Here is a 19,130-nt window from a genome sequence, read left to right on the forward strand (position 1 = left end):
AGGAGGGTAATTATTATGGGAGATTTCAACTATGGTAACATTGATTGGAAAGAGGAGAGGACACATGGGAGGAAGGAATTGGATTTTATGCAGTTATTAAGGGATAACTATCTGCGACAGCATGTAATGGAAAATACTAGGGGTCAGAGAGTGCTTGACCTAGTAATTGCATCTGAGAACTTGGCTGTAATGAATATGACCATGTTGCCACCAATTGGTGAGAGTGATCGTAGGGGTCTTGACTTGGGAGGTGGCTAAAGGTGTGGAATTTACAATTAAGACAGGGTACATGTGGAATTATTGGGCTGTTAAGTATGACAAGCTTAGGAGATTGATTAGTACAGTGACATTGCATGTACAACTGCAAGGGCTAGAAGTTGACAGTGCATAGGAGGCGGTTAAGAAGTGTTTGCATGAAGAGAGTTTATTTTTCACTTGGTTAGACTATAATAAGTTTAGTTTAATCCTTTATCCAAGTGTGAGCAAACAAAGTATGCGCCTGAAAGTATCTTCAGGACTGGGGTAAGGTAGTGCAACACCAGGCAACTCGTTGCAAAGGTGGAGAAAGATCTCATCACTCCTATCTCCCATAATGCAAAGCACATCTTGCGGATATGTGTGATGCTATGCATTAAGGCAAAGGCCACTACCCATACCGGTTTCGACCTTTATTGAGGTCTTGTCAGTGGGAGCCAGGCCTAGTAGTGGAGATACAAATTTCTCCACCTTTGCAACGAGTTGCCTGGTGTTGCACTACCTTACCCCAGTCCTGAAGATACTTTCAGGCGCAAACTTTGTTTGCTCACACTTGGATAAAGGATTAAACTAAACTTATTATAGTCTAACCAAGTGAAAAATAAACTCTCAACATCTTAATCTGAATCCGGAGTAATTTAATATTAAGGTTGCACACCCTTTGGCAACTCCTATAGGTTAGGATGACCTCTGATTGCTTCTGCCTTTGTATCTCCACTACTAGGCCTGGCTCCCACTGACGAGACCAGTCCTGAAGATACTTTCAGGCGCAAACTCTGTTTGCTCACACTTGGATAAAGGATTAAACTAAACTTATTATTGTTTGCATGAAGCAATGGCTGACTGTATACCTAGAGTCCGAATAATAAATCAAGTAGGAGTTAAATGGATGAATAACACCATTAAGCTTGAGCTGAAAAAAAGAAACAACTATGGAGGGAATTTAAGGAGAAAGGTGACCGGCAGGCACATGAACAGTATAAAGCCCATGCCAGAAGGGTAACGAGTGTGGTAAGAAAAGCAAAAAAGGATTACGAAAGAACATTGGCCATGCAGGGCTAAAGACAATCCTAAACAGTTTTTTTGATATGTTGCAAGTAAAAGAAAAAATGTATATGGCAGAATGATTTTAAAGAATGCCGATGGTGGGGAGGTAACCGAATCAGTTGATATAGTTGAATTACTGAGCGAGCACTTTGCAAGAGTTTATCATCCAGGTGGTGACATTGCAGAAATGAATGAACCAAAAGTTTATACGGGAATTGTGGTGAATGAAGTGGAGGTGAGTAGTCTATTGCAAAACCTCAACGTCAATACATCTGTGTGATTGGATGGTATACCAGCTTGTGTCGTACTTGAAGCGGCTAAAGAATTGTCAGTACCTTTGACCATTTTGTTTAATCTGAGTCTCAGGTCTGGGTTTGTCCCGAGGGGGTGGAAAGAGGGGAAAATAGTTCCACTGCATAAAGGAGGTTCCAAGACTGCTGTTGTAAATTACCGACCAATTAACATATCAAGAATCGTTGTCAAGGTCCTGGAGAAACTAGTCAAGAGAAGAATACAGGATTGGATAGATGAAAATGGGATACTGTATGGGGACAACATGGTTTTGTGAAGGATAGATCATGCCTCTGTAATTTGCTCATGTTTTATAACACAGTGACACCTGAACTGGATAAGGGTAATGGGTTTTCAGTGATTCTACTGGGCCTTGCCAAGGCCTTTGACAAGATACCACATGGATCTCTAATCATTAAACTGGAGCAGATGGGGATGGATATAGAGTTGGTGATGGATAGGAGGGTGGTTGATGGAGAGATACCAGAGAGTGGTTTATTCAGGAGTGGAGTCCAAAAGACGGCTTGTGACTAGTGGTGTGCCACCGGGTTCTGTTCTTGGACCACTACTTTTCAATTTGTTCATTAACCATATAGGAAAGGATCTGAGAGGAAGCGCTCACTTGTTTGCTGATGATGTAAAGTTGGGTAGAGCAATTGTGAATGCACAGGATGTCAAAATTTTGCAGGATGATTTGAATAGTTTGGAGAACTGGGCTGAGGAAAATGGATGTCAATTTAATGTGGCAATGTGTAAGGTTATGCATTTTGGAATGAAAAGATTAGCAGCAGTATATCACAGTGGTGGAACTGTACTCCAGGAGATTGATTAGGCCAGGGATTTGGGAGTGTTGGTGGATAGGGAGTTGAAGTTTAGGGGACACATTGCAAAAGTGGCTAAATCAGCTCATCAAGTCACTTGGTTATTTGATGAGCTGATTTAGCCACTAAAAAATACTTTAACAAGTAGAGACAATCAAGTTATTGTTCCTCTATATCGAGCCCTGATAAGACCCCATCTGGACTACTGTGCCTATGGCCACCAGGGTTACTTCTGGATGGGGAGGAGGAGGTGAAGAGGATCCAGAGACGAGTGACCAAGATGGTGGCAGGTCTGTGGAATGAACCTTATGAGAACAGATTGAAGATTTGTGGGTTGCAAAAATTGGTTGATAGGCAGAAAAGGGGTGATGTGATTGAGACATTCAGATTACTGAAGGGTTTCTATAAGATTAATCCAGATGATATTTTTGAGAAAGGACTGGTGGTGGGAGGACTAGGGGCCATACATGGAAGCCGGAAAGAATGTGGTTAACAGGGCTGTTAGAGCTAGGTTTTTTACTTGGAGAGTGGTAAATGTGTGGAATAAGCTGCCAGTCTGTTGTGGGTGCTATGACCGTGAATGAGTTCAAGGCGAGGTATGATAGATACTGTGTTAATGTCGAATAGTTGTGTTTGACATGATGTTAGGGCCTCCCTCGATGGGTCTGTTGACTCCTTGGAGTTGCCTGAAATAATAATAATTCTCTTGAAATTACTTTTGGGTAATTGACCAATCTCCTCTCACACTGCAGTTTTTTTTACTTCTCATGCACTCGATAAGATATACTAGTTATTTCCTCCACAACTGCTTGTCCTAATTTCTCTGTTCATTCATTTTGCTTCTATCCTATTTACTTGTGATGTTCTGTAATATAAAAATGAAGTGTTTGCCATTGGTATTATTTCTGCTTACTCTTCATTCAGTCCATTTTGGCAAACTTGTGAAGATATTGTTCACTTCTTAAGATAAGATTAGATAAACATAAGCAAAAATCAACAAAGGAAATTTTGGTTTATGCTAGATTAAATGAAACGGAAACATTAATATGCTAGATCAAAAATATATGCAATAAATTCACTTACCATATATTTGTATTTTTATTTTCCCAAGAACTGGGCATTGCTTAACTCCTGTTGTGGGAAAATTGAAGCAACTGTCAATAAATCCTGCTGGATTGGAAATAAAGTATAACACTTCTTTAGTGACTGTTGTGGGTAAGAACTATTTTGTATTTGTGTTAGCTTAATAGTGCAACTAATAATATCATTACTTCAAAGATCAAGTAGCTGATCCATAATTAATGTATAGCTAAAATTTTAACTGTTGTCAGATTCATTAAGCAGTCAGTTCCACATACATATATAGGAATGCAAAGGGAGCGTACATATATTCAGTTTATTGTAAAATGCTTGAACATATTTGTTTATATATATAATGTTGAAGATGATAGTCCTTGAATTTTGAAAGACAACAGAATTGGTGATTACTAACACTTTATTATTTTTATAGACAGTTACAAATACACTTGGATCTCACCTGAGGGGAAAATAAACTGTATTGATCATATCTTAGTCAGGAGCATCTCATGCATAGGCACTGCAGAACTGCAGCATCCCCAATTTCTCTTGCTATATAAATATATTTATTTATATTTGCTTATAATATTTAATTTTATCATCAACAATCCTATACAATTCTCTTATTTTGTATAAAAAAATAATAAAAATCCATTTTGTAGTATTTAGGAGGGCAAAGGACACTAGCAGCATTGTGTTTACCACAGTGTCATATTGCTATGTGTGCAAGCATATGCACGTCATAGTGAGATGCAAGCTATTAGTGTAATGCAGCACTGTCCATCGTGCAGTTCCACTGTTATTTATATGCAGTTAGCGCCAGTAGTAGAGTGTTTGTAGTGCTTATCGTGTGTACTCAGCCTCTCTTTAAAATGTTTGGACATTACAATTAAAGGATTTAATTGTAATGTCCAAAAATTATAAATAGATTCCTTTAATTACAATTAAAGGAATGGATTTTGTTTTTTAAGTACCATATTTGCTGGCGTATAAGACTCACTTTTTTTCTTTGAAAATAGGTCTGAAAAACAGGATGTGTCTAACACACCGATACTAATTTTTTTTTATTGCTTTCATTTCTGGAAATTTTCTCTGTTCCGAGTTACGCGATTTCTCTTGCGGTGTGTGAGAGCATTCCAGTTACTTAGAGTTCAGTGGATGCGCATCTTGTCGGGTTGTTGTGAACGGTGATAAATTTCTGCCGTTAAATTTTCTCTAAATTTCTTTGCAAATATCGGCTGAAAAACATCGGCATTGCTACAATATTGCATACAAGCTGTGTGTGATTGCATATGCTAAAGAACATGGAAACAGGACTGCAGAGAGGCATTTCGGGCCACCCCAACTGAAAAAATGATAAGAACTTGGTGGAATCAGGAGGAGGATCTAAAAAAAAAAAGCAACTCACAGTAAACATAACCTACGAAGTGGAACTGCACACCAGACCTTGAGGCAGAACCGAATACTTGGATTTTAGACCACAGAAAAGCTAGACTTTCAGTGTCTACAGAAATTATTATTCATCAAGTGAAAGCAATAGCCACTAACAGAGGGATCGCCAACTTTACTGGATCAGCATTATGGTGTTCAGGATTCATGAAGAAAAATCAGCTATGTATACGGACTAAAACAAAAATATCACAAAAGATGCCAGCTGAATATGATGAAAAAATTATTGAATTTCATCGATTCGTCATTAACGCAAGGAAACGAGAAAAATTTGAACTTGTGCAAATAGGAAACATGGACGAGGTTCTGCTGACTTTTGATGTGCCCTCAAACAAAACTGTAGATTCCAAGAGCACAAAAGGTGTTACTGTTAAAACTTTGGAGCATGAAAAAACTTACTACACGGTTGTTTATCCTGCTGTGCTGATTCTTGTGTAGAGGCTTAAGTGCTGTGAGGACATTATGTTGGAGTTTTAATGGATTTTTTACAACACTCAAAAAGAATTAAATTAGAATTTAATACTTCCTATATTTCGTCCTAGTCACTAGGACATCTATGGGGATTACAAAAACAATTAATGTAACATGCACACAAAAACTTACAATACTAAGCCCAACCATGTGGGTGACACTAAAGTCCTATCTAGGTGGAGCACCCTCTAAGGGCGGTAGTAGGTGGCTTGGAATGTAAGGTGGAACCTCTGGTGATGAGTGTTTCCCAAATCTTCGGAAGCTTAATGCAACCGTATTTGTTAAGATTTTGTTGGTTTCTGAGAGCTGCTGCTGCTTCTAAGAAAAGTCTCTCTTTCTTGAATTTGCTGTGGTGGAGCATGGTGGTTTTCTTCCATGATACTCTGTGGGTGGTGTCCAAAACATGGTCAGCCAAGCCAGAATGGCCATGGTTGTGTTTAACGATGTACGACTTGTGTTCCTCCAGGCAGATGGATGCTGATCTGCCTGTCTGTCCAAAGTACACAAGCTTACAGGAACAGAGTACTTTGTAAACTCCAGGCAGAGAGAGAGAGGAGGGAGCTGATCTTTTGTAGAACGGATAAGGGTAGCAAGTTTGTGGTAGGGCTTATATGCTGTGTGTAGGTTATACTTTTTTAGTATCTTGGCTATTTTTTCCGAAGTGCCTCGGATGTAGGGTATGGTGATGGTATTTTTAAAATCTTGTTGACGAGAGGGACGGGTAATGGGGGAGGAATTGATTATTTTTTTGATACTGTGTTCGCTGTAGCCATTGGAGAGGAAAGTTCTGTGTATGTGGTTAAGCTCAGTAGTGAGGGAAGTTCCACTGGAACAAAGATTGTGGGCTCTCTTGGTAAGGGTTTTAATGATGCCATATTGTTGTGAGGGGTGGTGGTGGGAGAGTTTGTGAATGTATCTGCCTGTGTGTGTGGGTTTTCTGTATACAGTGAAGGCAAGTGTATCATTAGGCAGGCGCGTGACTAAGGTGTCTAGGAAGGGTAAACAATTGTTCTTTTCCTTTTCCATAGTAAACTGGATTCTTGGATGTAGGCTATTGAGATGACCGAGGAAGGAGTTTAACGTGTCTGGGCCATGAGGCCAAATGGAGAACACATCGTCTACATATCTTAGCCAGATAGAAGGTTTGAGTGGGGCTGAGTCTATGACTCGTTTTTCGAAATCTTCCATATAGAAATTGGCAAGGGGGGGTGAGAGGGGGGAACCCATGGTGGTTCCTTCTATCTGCTTGTAGATTTTTTTATTCCAAGAGAAATACCCAGAGTTGATGGCAAAGGAAAAGAGATCTAAGATGTCAGAGGGGAAAACGTTTTCTAAGAGAGATAAAGTGTCAGTTAAGGGAATATTGGTAAACAAAGAGGAGATATCAAAGCTTACTAATATGTCTGTACTGTTCAAGGTTAAATTTTCTGTGAGGGCTTTAAGGTGGGTCGAGTTTTTTATATAGGAAGCTGAATTTCCGGTGGGGGGGACAGAGAGTTGGCCAGCTGTGTAGACAGTCTGTAACAAGGTGCATTGGTGGCATCTACTATAGGTCTGAGTGGGGAATTGGATTTGTGGATTTTTGGTAAACCGTATATTCAGGGGGGACGGGAGCGGAAAGGTTTAAGTTTTTTCGTGACGTCAGGGGGCCAGGAGGTTGCTTTTTTAAGTAAGATTTTTAATTTCTTAACTTATGTTTTTGTGGGGTCGTGTTCTAGCGGGATGTAGGTAGCGCAATCGCGGAGGATAATGTTCATTTTATGATTGTATTCGCTGGTATTAAGAACAACTGTGGCATTACCCGCTTATCTGCTCTGGTGATGACGATACTTTTTTCTTTGCGTAGTTTCTGGAGAGCAATGCGTTGGGCATAAGATAAGTTACTTTTTGGAGGCGAAGAGTGAGCGAGGATGTTGTCTACCTCCGACGGTAAGTGGTAAAAGTATAACCTCCGACGGTTAAAGTATAACCTACACACAGCATATAATCCCTACCGCAAACTTGCTACCCTTATCCGTTCTGCAAAAGATCAGCTCCCTCCTCTCTCTCTGCCTGGAGTTTACAAAGTACCCTGTTCCTGTAAGCTTGCGTACTTTGGACAGACAGGCAGATCAGCATCCATCCGCCTGGAGGAACACAAGTCGTACATCGTTAAACACAACCATGGCCATTCTGGCTTGGCTGACCATGTTTTGGACACCACCCACAGAGTATCATGGAAGAAAACCACCATGCTCCACCACAACAAATTCAAGAAAGAGAGACTTTTCTTAGAAGCAGCAGCAGCTCTCAGAAACCAACAAAATCTTAACAAATACGGTTGCATTAAGCTTCCGAAGATTTGGGAAACACTCATCACCAGAGGTTCCACCTTACATTCCAAGCCACCTACTACCGCCCTTAAAGGGCGCTCCACCTAGATAGGACTTTAGTGTCACCCACTTGGTTGGGCTTATTATTGTAAGTTTTTGTGTGCATGTTACATTAATTGTTTTTGTAATCCCCATAGATGTCCTAGTGACTAGGACAAAATATATAAGAAGTATTAAATTCTAATTTAATTCTTTTTGAGTGTTGTAAAAAATCCATTAAACCTCCAACATAATGTCCTCACAGCACTTAAGCCTCTACACAAGAATTCTAATCATCCATGGAGAAGATTTAGCACGTAAATCCAAGCAATACGGCCAGTCAAAACTACGACTATCTAGACAACTAAATAGGCTGGCCTTTTTAAAAAGATGTCGGGATACAAGAGTAATACCAAAATGTGTTAAAATGAAGACCAATTTCCATTCCAAAAAAGCACTCCGTATATATAAACGTGCCAGCCTAGCATTACTACGCGAGCAAATCGCCTCTACTCATGCCACCCTCGCAGTGACAAACGCCGCCGTTGGCTCCTTACATTCAGAGCTCTCCACCGTTCTTAACCCTGAACTTTGGTCGATTCTCTCTGACATTTCGGAAACTTCCGCACAGAGAGAATTTCAAAAAATAAAAAACAAACACGTCAAGAAATACAGCAACCTGGTTAAAGACAAACCACAACCACAAATTTAACTGCTCCAGACAGTAATAAACCTCTCTTCCAAAAGGGTCAACGAGGATGTCGTCAGTGACCTTGGCCTCGGCCGTAATTATGCCGTCGCCCCGAAAGAAGTGCCGGTGCTCGATGTAATGGTTAACGTCGAACGGAGGATCGGTAGCTTACCATCGGAGGTAGCCAACAACATCAGACTCGACGTAACCAACATCCTTGCTCACTCTTCGCCTCCAAAAAGTAACTTATCTTATGCCCAACGCATGGCTCTCCAGAAACTACGCAAAGAAAAAAGTATCGTCATCACCAGAGCGGATAAGGGTAATGCCACAGTTGTTCTTAATACCAGCAAATACAATCGTAAAATGAACATTATCCTCCGCGATCGCGCTACCTACATCCCGCTAGATCACGACCCCACAAAAACACAAGTTAAGAAATTAAAAATCTTACTTAAAAAAGTAACCCCCTGACATCACGAAAAAACTTAAACCATTCCGCTCCCGTCCCCCCCGAATATACGGTTTACCAAAAATCCACAAACCCAATTCCCCACTCAGACCTATAGTAGATGCCACCAATGCACCTTGTTACAGACTGTCTAAACAGCTGGCCAACTCTCTGCCCCCCCTCACCGGAAATTCAGCTTCCTATATAAAAAACTCGACCCACTTTAAAGCCCTCACAGAAAATTTAACCTTGAACAATACAGACATATTAGTAAGCTTTGATATCTCCTCTTTGTTTACCAATATTCCCTTAACTGACACTTTATCTCTCTTAGAAAACGTTTTCCCCTCTGACATCTTGATCTCTTTTCCTTTGTCATCAACTCTGGGTATTTCTCTTGAAATAAAAAAATCTACAAGCAGATAGAAGGAACCGCCATGGGTTTCCCCCCTCTCACCCCCCTTGCCAATTTCTATATGGAAGATTTCGAAAAACGAGCCATAGACTCAGCCCCACTCAAACCTTCTATCTGGCTAAGATATGTAGATGATGTGTTCTCCATTTGGCCTCATGGCCCAGACACGTTAGACTCCTTCCTCAGTCATCCCAATAGCCTACATCCAAGAATCCAGTTTACTATGGAAAAGGAAAAGTACAATTGTTTACCATTCCTAGACACCTTAGTCACGCGCCTGCCTAATGATACACTTGCCTTCACTGTATACAGAAAACCCACACACACAGGCAGATACATTCACAAACTCTCCCACCACCACCCCTTGCAACAATATGGCATCATTAAAACCCTTACCAAGAGAGCCCACAATCTTTGTTCCAGTGGAACCGCCCTCACTACTGAGCTTAACCACATACACAGAACTTTCCTCTCCAATGGCTACAGCGAACACAGTATCAAAAAAATAATCAATTCCTCCCCCATTTCCTATCCCTCTCATCAACAAGATTTTAAAAATGCCATCACCATACCCTACATCCGAGGCACTTCGGAAAAAATAGCCAAGATACTAAAAAAGTATAACCTACACACAGCATATAAGCCCTACCGCAAACTTGCTACCCTTATCCGTTCTACAAAAGATCAGCTCCCTCCTCTCTCTCTGCCTGGAGTTTACAAAGTACCCTGTTCCTGTAAGCTTGCGTACTTTGGACAGACAGGCAGATCAGCATCCATCCGCCTGGAGATACTCAAGTCATACATCGTTAAACACAACTATGGCCATTCAGGCTTGGCTGACCATGTTTTGGACACCACCCACAGAGTATCATGGAAGAAAACCACTATGCTCCACCACAGCAAATTCAAGAAAGAGAGACTTTTCTTAGAAGCAGCAGCAATTCTCAGACACCAACCAAATCTTAACAAATACGGTTGCATTAAGCTTCCGAAGATTTGGGAAACACTCATCACCAGTGGTTCCACTTTACATTCCAAGCCACCTACTACCGCCCTTAGAGGGCGCTCCACCTAGATAGGACTTTAGTGTCACCCACGTGGTTGGGCTTAGTATTATAAGTTTTTGTGTGCATGTTACATTAATTGTTTTTGTAATTACCGTAGATGTCCTAGTGACTAGGACGAAATATAGGAAGTATTAAATTCTAATTTAATTCTTTTTGAGTGTTGTAAAAAATCCATTAAACCTCCAACATAATGCTGTGCTGATTGGACAAAATTGCCACCACTGTTGAATTTTAAAAGGAAGACGCTACCCAAAAAAACTGCTTAAAGGAGTGTTTGTACATGTTCATGCAAAAGGCTGGATGGATGGAGGAAGAATGAAGTGTTATGGATAGATAAAATTTGGTCTAGGTGCCCTGACGGACTGTTGAAGAAGCTAGCTGCTAGTATGGGATCAGTTTCATTCTCACAGAACAGAAGATGTTAAAAATAATCTCAAGGAATTGAAAACTCAGTTAACTGTAATTCCAGGAGGTCTAAATAGTTATCTTCAATCTTTAGATGTCTGTATTAATAAACTATTTAAGGGATTTATGAAGGAGAAAGTGGAACAGCTGGATGCAGTCTTCAGATTTTGAGGTTATGCCATCAGGAAGAAGCTTAGCATTTCACAAGTTTGTAAGTGAGTCAAAGCTTCATGGGATGCTGTGAAAACTGAGACAGTGGTTAAATCAAATAAGAAGTGTGGCATTAGTAATGCACTGGATGGTACAGAGGACAATTTGTTGTATGATGACTCAGATTCTGATTTAGAAAAGGTTTCAAGTGTCTCTTCATTTAGCTCTGGAGATGAATTTCTGGATTTTGACGAAGAAGATTAAAAGGTGGGTACTCTTTCCTAGTTAGATTAGGTATTTGTTTAAAGTAGACCTACTTATTACTTTATATTTGAAATACTATAAATTCATTATTATATTCAGCGATAAAGTTTTTTCCTAAAAAATGTGTACAAAAAACGGGATGCATCTTATAGGCCGGTGCGTCTTATACGCCAGCAAATACGATAATTTTGAATTATACTAAACTGTATAATTTTATCGATAATAAACAATATTTTTCATGTTTAATTTTTTTTTTAATGTTTACCATAATTTTGATATTTTATCCAAACACGTATACACTGTACTTACAGTGTGTATGTATATTTCGAAAGTTGCAGCACCCCCCACGATTTCAAACCATGAGCCTCCACTGATCTTAGTTAACAAAAAATGGAAAAGATCATTTCAAAATGTAAAAACCCTAAAGCCAATAAATATGAATTCTAATCATGAAATTCTGTCAATTAAAATAAAACTTAAATTGATGCCTCAGAATTAAGACTCCAACACACAAAATGAGTTTCAAGAAGAAATATTTCTGAACTTGTCTTGCCTTTTAACTCTTGAAGATGTAGAAGAATTTGAAAAAAAAAATGCAATAAAACAAACATTGCTGGGGAAAAAAAGACAATAATAATTTGACTCATTACTGCTGTGACATCAAAATAAAAGATAAGAGAAAAACTTTCTACTCAGAATACACCTGAAGTGATTGAAAACCACAAACAGTTAAAAATATAAAATTACCTAAATGTTGACAAGAAAAATCAAATTGGATAAATAAAATCATATCAAATATATCATTTGAAAAGCACAATTAAAGAACTTTCAGAAACAATCTAAAAATGAAAGGTGAGATGCGATCTAACTGAAGTTTAAAAAAAAACAAAAAACTTGATTGTTTTTTTGCAAAAGTTAGCACTGAAAATTTATGGGAAAAAATTGATAGAAGTGAGGAGACCTGAATGATACTAAGATGAAAATAGATGCCACAATCAATTATTTAATGCAGTTATTCAATCAAGTCTTAAATTCTGGGGAAATTCCTGATGACTGGAAATTGGGAAGAATAATTTGCATACAGGAATGTTCAAATTTGATGGATAAGTTTATTAAGTTGCATGTAAATTATTTCAGAATTATACAAAACAGAATTAAAGCAACTTATGACGATTTAAGAGAAGAACAAATAAGATTTTAGTAAAGGGAGATACTCTTCTACAGTTAGCTGACTTGATGTGAGGAAAAAAATAAATCTTTACTTCTGCTTTATAGATTTTAAGCAAGCTGGTTTGATTCAATAAGCAGAAATAAACTGTTTCGAAATTTTAGAACAAAAATAAGAGGAAAGAAATTCTGTCCTCCTCCATTACTATAAAATACTATGACAACAATAAAATTTGGACAGTTGTTGAAACTTTTGAAATACCAGGTGTAATATATACATGCCTGCTTTTATCATATTTGTTTAACCTGTGCCTAGAAGAGGAAAGAAATCAGTAAGTCTATTCCATTAGTCTATTTTTAATATATATTTTTCTTTTCTTTCTAGTATTTGAATTTCTTTTAAGTTTTTTCTCAATTCATTAGCTCTTTGAAGTATTCTACACATCTTTCTATTTTCTTTTTATTATTGTTTGTTTCATTTTTGTTTATCTTTAATAATACCTCCTCTTCTTTTCTTGCCTGTTATTATTCTCATAATATTATATAATGTTATAGTATTGCCTGTATTAGCTGCAATTTCTGCTTTGTTTAGTAGGTTTTCTATTAACTCGCTGTTTTGCATTTTTATTAATCTCTGTGTATTTCTTTATATTTCTCTTGTAATCCAATGTTATACTTATCTGGTATTATCTTTTCTTTATTTCTTTTCTTTCTTAAATTTTGAATTTTTCATGTCAAGATATCCATTCTTTTCCACTGCTAGTATTTTTTTCTACAGCTTCATTGTATATATTTTAATATCTGTCCATATTTCTTCAATGGTTTTTGAATTCTTCATGCTCCTTCTGTCTGGTGTGAGTAAGAACTTCATATCTATTTTTAATCTCTGCTGCATGTTTTCTTTTAGTTTCCACAGTTTTTAGTTATTATTATTATTATTGTTCCGGGAAACTCCAAGGAGTCGACAGACTCATCGAGGGAGGCCCTAACATCATGTCAAGAACAACTATTCAACATTCACACAGTATCTATCATACCTTGCCTTGAACTAATTCATGGTCGTAGCACCCACAACAGACTCTGGAAGCTTATTCCACTCATTTACCACTCTCCAAGTAAAGAACCTAGCTCTAACACCCTTGTCAACCACGCTCTTGCCCAGCTTCCATGCATGGCCCCTAGTCCTCCCACCACCAGTCATATTTTCAAAAATATCTTCTGGATCAATCTTATAAAAACCCTTCAGTAATTTGAATGTCTCAATCATATCACCCCTCCTTCACCTATCATCCAATTTCTGCAACCCACAAATCTTCAACCTATTCTCATAAGGTTCATTCCACAGACCTGCTATCATCTTGGTCACTCGTCTCTGGACCCTCTCCACTTCCTCCCCATCACGAAGAAACCCTGGTGCCCATAACTGGGCACAGAAGTCCAGATGGGGTCTTATCAAGGCTCGATACAGAGGAACAACAACTTGTTCGTCTCTGCATGTTAAAGTATTTTTCAGAAGCCAAGTGATTTGGTGAGCTGTTTCAGTTACTTTTGCAATGTGCCCCCTAAACTTCAACTCCCTATCCACCAACACTCCCAAATCCCTGGCCTCATCAATCTCCTGGAGTATGGTTCCACCAATGCGATATACTGCTGCTATTCTTTTCACCCCAAAGTGCATAACCTTACACTTTGCCACATTAAATTGACATCCATTTTTCCTAGCCCAGTCCTCCAAACTATCCAAATCATCCTGTAAAATTTTGACATCCTGTGCACTCACAATTGCTCTACCCAACTTTGCATCATCAGCAAACAAGTGAACACTTCCTCTCAGATCCTTTCCAATATCATTGATGAACAAATTGAAAAGCAGTGGTCCAAGAACAGAGCCCTGTGGCACTCCACTAGTCACAAGACGTCTTTTAGACTCCACTCCTGAATAAACCAATCTTTGATATCTCTCCTTCAACCACCCTCCTATCCATCTCACCAACCCTATATCTATACCCATCTGCTCCAGTTTACTGATTAGGGTTCCATGTGGTATCCTGTCAAAGGCCTTGGCAAGGTCCAGTAGTATCACTGTAAACCCATTACCCCTATCCAGTTCAGCCGTCACTGTGTTATAAAACGTGAGCAAGTTACTGAGGCATGATCTACCCTTCACAAAACCATGTTGTCCCCCATACAATATCCCATTTTCATCTATCCAATCCTGTATTCTTTTCTTGACTAATTTCTCTAAGACCTTGACAATGATTCCTGATATGCTAATCGGTCGGTAATTTACAACAGCAGTCTTGGAACCACCTTTATGCAGTGGAACTATTTTCCCCTCTTTCCACCCGCTCGGGACTAACCCAGACCCGAGACTCAAATTAAACAAAATGGTCAAGGGTACTGACAATTCTTTAGCTGCTTCTCGTACAACACGAGCTGGTATACCATCCAATCCCACAGATGTATTGACATTGAGGTTATGCAATAGACTACTCACCTCCACTTCATTAACCACAATTCCCATATAATCTACCTTTTTATTCGTTTCTGCAATGTCACCACCTGGATGATATACTCTTGCAAAGTGCTCACTCAGTAACTCAACTATCTCAACTGATTCAGTTACCTCCCTACCATCGGCATTCTTTAAAATCAATCTGCCATGTACATTTTTCCTTTTACTTGCTACATATCTAAAAAACTGTTTAGGATTCTCTTTAGCCTGCATGGCCAATGTTCTTTCGTAATCCTTTTTTGCTTTTCTTACCACACTCGACACCCTTCTGGCCTGCGCTTTATACCGTTCATGTGCCTGCCAGTCACCTTTCTCCTTAAATTCCCTCCATAGTTGTTTCTTTTTTTGCAGCTCAAGCTTAATGGTGTTATTCATCCATTTAACCCCTACTTGATTTATTATTCGGACTCTAGGTATACAGTCAGCCATTGCTTCATGCAAGCACTTCTTAACTACCTCCCATGCACTATCAACTTCTAGTCCTTGCAGTTCTACATGCCACGGCACTGAGCCAATCAAACTCCTAAGCTTGTCATACTTTCCAGCCCGATAATTCCACATGTACCCTGTCTTAATTGAAAATTCTACACCTTTAGCCACCTCCCAAATCAAGACCCTATGATCACTCTCACCGATTGGTGGCAATGTGGTAATATTTGTTACAGCCAAATCCTCAGATGTAATTACTAGGTCAAGCACTCTCTGACCCCTAGTATTTTCCATTACATGCTGTCGCAGATAGTTATCCCTTAATAACCGCATAAAATCCAATTCCTTCCTCCCATGTGTCCTCTCCTCACTCCAATCAATGCGACCATAGTTGAAATCTCCCATAATAATCACCCTCCTTCCACTCATTTCTTCTATTTGCTTGTGCATACTGTCATCACCATCCTTTCCATCACCTGGTCTATAGCAGCACCCAATTGTATATTTAGTTCTGCTAGCCACAATCTCACACCAAATGGCCTCAAATGTGCTCTTTTCTCTGTCCTGCAATTCAACTTCTATTCTCCTTTGCTGTAGCTCGTCAGCTATCATCAACAATATTCCTCCCCCCATTTTATTCTCTCTATCATTCCTGAACACACTATATCCATCACATTCAATCCCACTAGTTATATCATCTACAGTCAGCCATGTTTCACTAATACCTATAACCTGTGGTCTGGAAGTGCCAACCATGGCCAAAAACTCTTCCTTCTTGTTCCTAATACTCCTAGTATTAGTGTACATGAATTTAAGACCCCCATTATCCCCAACCCTACCTTGATGCCTTATATTAACTATCCCACTCAGATTTGTTGTCCTTATTTGCTCTGGCATATTATATTCATTCTTACATTCAACTGCCTCCATAAGGACTGTATATCTACTCCCCCCCCCCACCCCTTAACAAATCTAGTTTCCCTGAATTTGCACATCCACTACATTCAGCAACACTTTCTCTAGTCTTCTTACACCGTAACCATTCAAATTCAAGCCATCCATCTTATATAGATCCTTTCGCCCATCAAACTCACTCCACACATCCACAAATTCCACACCACTCATCATACATAACCCACGCATAAAGTCATTCGCAATTATGGCCCTCCTTTTAAACATTTCACTGTCATACCGTGGCAAAAGACTAATTATTCTAACTCTCTCACTCTTTTCTTTTGCTACCTCAAACAATTCATTCAGGTCTTCTATCATTTCCATTTTATCTCCTTTCAAATCATTCGTACCTGCCACAACAATCATTTCTTTCACCCTTTCCTTTTTCTCTTTAATAGACTCAGTTACGTCCTTTATGGTCACACCAGGTTGGTACGATTTTGTCAAATCCTCTACTAACACACCTCGTACTAACGAGTCTCCATACAGCACTCTATCCTTCATTTTGTTCATGTTCACATTCATACGTCTATTTTTCCTGTCATACCTTTTATTATTGGTTGGTTCATTCAGTCTACTTTTGTTCATGCACTCTAGCTGCTGTTTTGCTCTTTCTATCTCACTATTCAACAACGCGATCTCACTCAATGCATCTATCTCATCTTTTTTATTCTCTGAGAAACCATTTATACTATCATTCACACTTTCTACATTCACACTCTCACAATTTTCATGTACAACCTTGCCGTTTCTTGTCATATCCCTATTTCCTTCATTCTGAAGGTTGACAAAAATATCACACTCACGATCCGAAATACACTTCAATTCCTCATTCTCCCTACATTTTCTACACACATTCAATCCTTTTTTATCATCTAACCACACTCCGACCGCACTCCGCTTTGCGGAGTGCGGTCGGAGTGCGTCTTTATGGTCATTAATCTTATTTTAATTTCTCCTATTACCAAAAAGTGTCTGTCTATATATATAAGCATCTGCGCTGCCCTCGTTGTGCTCACATTCAAAGGAGATCCTCTCCATTTTCTTTGTATCATTATATGATTAGTTTGGTTATGTGTCTCCATGCTACTTTATGTATATTTTTATGTTTAAAGATGGATCTTCCTGTTACTAATTCATTCACCATGCAAAAATCTAATAAAATCTTTCCATTGTCATTTATGTTTTATATACCTCCTTTTCGCATTACATCTCCCATCACTATGGTCATATCTCTAATATTTGTTATCTTTTGTAATACATTATAAAATTAATATTTTGCTTTCTCATCTGCATTATTAGTTAGTGCATATACATTTATACTTGTCACTCTACAGAATCTTGATGTTGTGCATCTCATCTTATCTTCCTTTTACCCTCTTTTACCTTACAGTGTCGAGGGTTTATTAATCATCGGACCTCAAACTGTTCACAGGATAAGATGGTCAGCCCTACACCTTGGTGTGTATCCTATGTCCTGTAGTGTTGAGTTCTCAAGGCCGGTTTGCCTGCTTTGCAGGATGAAAAACCCCAGAATAAACTGGGGAAAAACCCTACTGCACACCCAAGACTGGCTAACTTGGCTATGGCTGAGGAAGCTCCTTCAGCTCCTCATGTCACAGACGGGAATCGAACCTAGGACACTCCTTCCCCAGGCATATGGTTGTGAAGCACACAGGCACTAGGCTAACCGTGTGGACGATGTTGTGCATCTTTCTGTAATTGATTCCCACCTGTCATTATTGCTCTTGTTTCACTGAACATCATTATTGCCACTCCTTTTGCATGTTCACAGTTTTCATCTTTGTTTTCAGAGTATATTATTTCTTCTGAACTCAACTATATCAATCCCTGCCCATTCTGTCTTGATTATTCTGATATTTCAGTTTAGTAGTCTTTAGTTTATTTGCTATATTTGTTGCTTCTGATGTTTCGTACATCATCCTCGTATTCCAACATCCAATTCACTTTTTTATTTTTTTGCTCCAAATAACTTGTATTTCTTTTTGAGTTTTGTCCAAATTTTTTGGTTGCATTCCTCAATTCCCTACTTTCTCCATAAGAGCTTTTGCTAGGGGACATCATTTTCAGTTTGTTTTCATTTAGTGTTACTTTTTGGTCAGATTTTTCTGTGGTCTTAGTTTCCATAGCAAATAACTTTTTTTATGAGGATGGGTTGCTACCCCTTTGCTCAACCCCCACCTATTCATTTGGTCTTGGGACCAGCATGCTGGTTCCAAGCCCAAATGCAAGGCAACTTATATATAGAGGCTAATGACTTCATATCAATTGTCTTAGTATCCGATAATGTAATGCACATATCCTTACAGACATGTATAATTTTATACATTATGGGAAGGACCATAACGTATAGAAACTTCCCATAATATACATTATGGGAAGTTTTCCTGTCGTAAAGGTACTTTATACACAAATGTTGTTTGCTTACACTTGGATAAAGGATGAAACGAAGTGTAATAATCTTGCTTTGTCTTCAATTATTTCTTTAAGTGTCGTAAAAATGTCAGCTGCTGCTATTTTTACTATATTCTACTATATCTTAGACTACACACTATGTAGTCTAACAAATTTGTTTTTCGATTGTGCTAGTTAGACTATATATTGAATGCAAGGCTACGAGATTCTAAACTGAAGACAAAGAAGATATTGTTATTCCTCACTAAAGTTAATCTTTGCTTTAATTCATTCATTCATGGCTTGATCTTAATTACTTAATCTGAGTTTGATACTCAGCTTTTCATTACTTAATCTTATGCAGTTTCAAATATTTTTAGGGATAGTGCATTGACAAAATCAGTTCAATGTGTTGTTTTCACAAACCATTTAAATTAAAACATGA

General features: G+C 38.7%; 1 protein-coding gene across 3 annotated transcripts in view; it reads left to right on the top strand.

Moving 5' to 3' along the window:
• LOC150103918 (uncharacterized) overlaps positions 1-19,130 on the top strand; it is a 224,993-nt gene that overhangs the window by 65,045 nt on the left and 140,818 nt on the right. For all 3 annotated transcript variants that reach the window (XM_090396600.1, XM_090396599.1, XM_090396601.1), the window contains exon 4: positions 3,526-3,629. In XM_090396600.1, the coding sequence (XP_090252726.1) occupies positions 3,526-3,629 (104 nt within the window). The remainder of the gene's footprint in view (positions 1-3,525; positions 3,630-19,130) is intronic.

The sequence above is a fragment of the Typopeltis vanoorti genome, chromosome 8 (genome assembly GCF_054136105.1).
Source record: "Typopeltis vanoorti isolate ZY-2024b chromosome 8, IOZ_Tvanoo_1.0, whole genome shotgun sequence".
Lineage (NCBI taxonomy): Eukaryota > Metazoa > Arthropoda > Arachnida > Uropygi > Thelyphonidae > Typopeltis > Typopeltis vanoorti.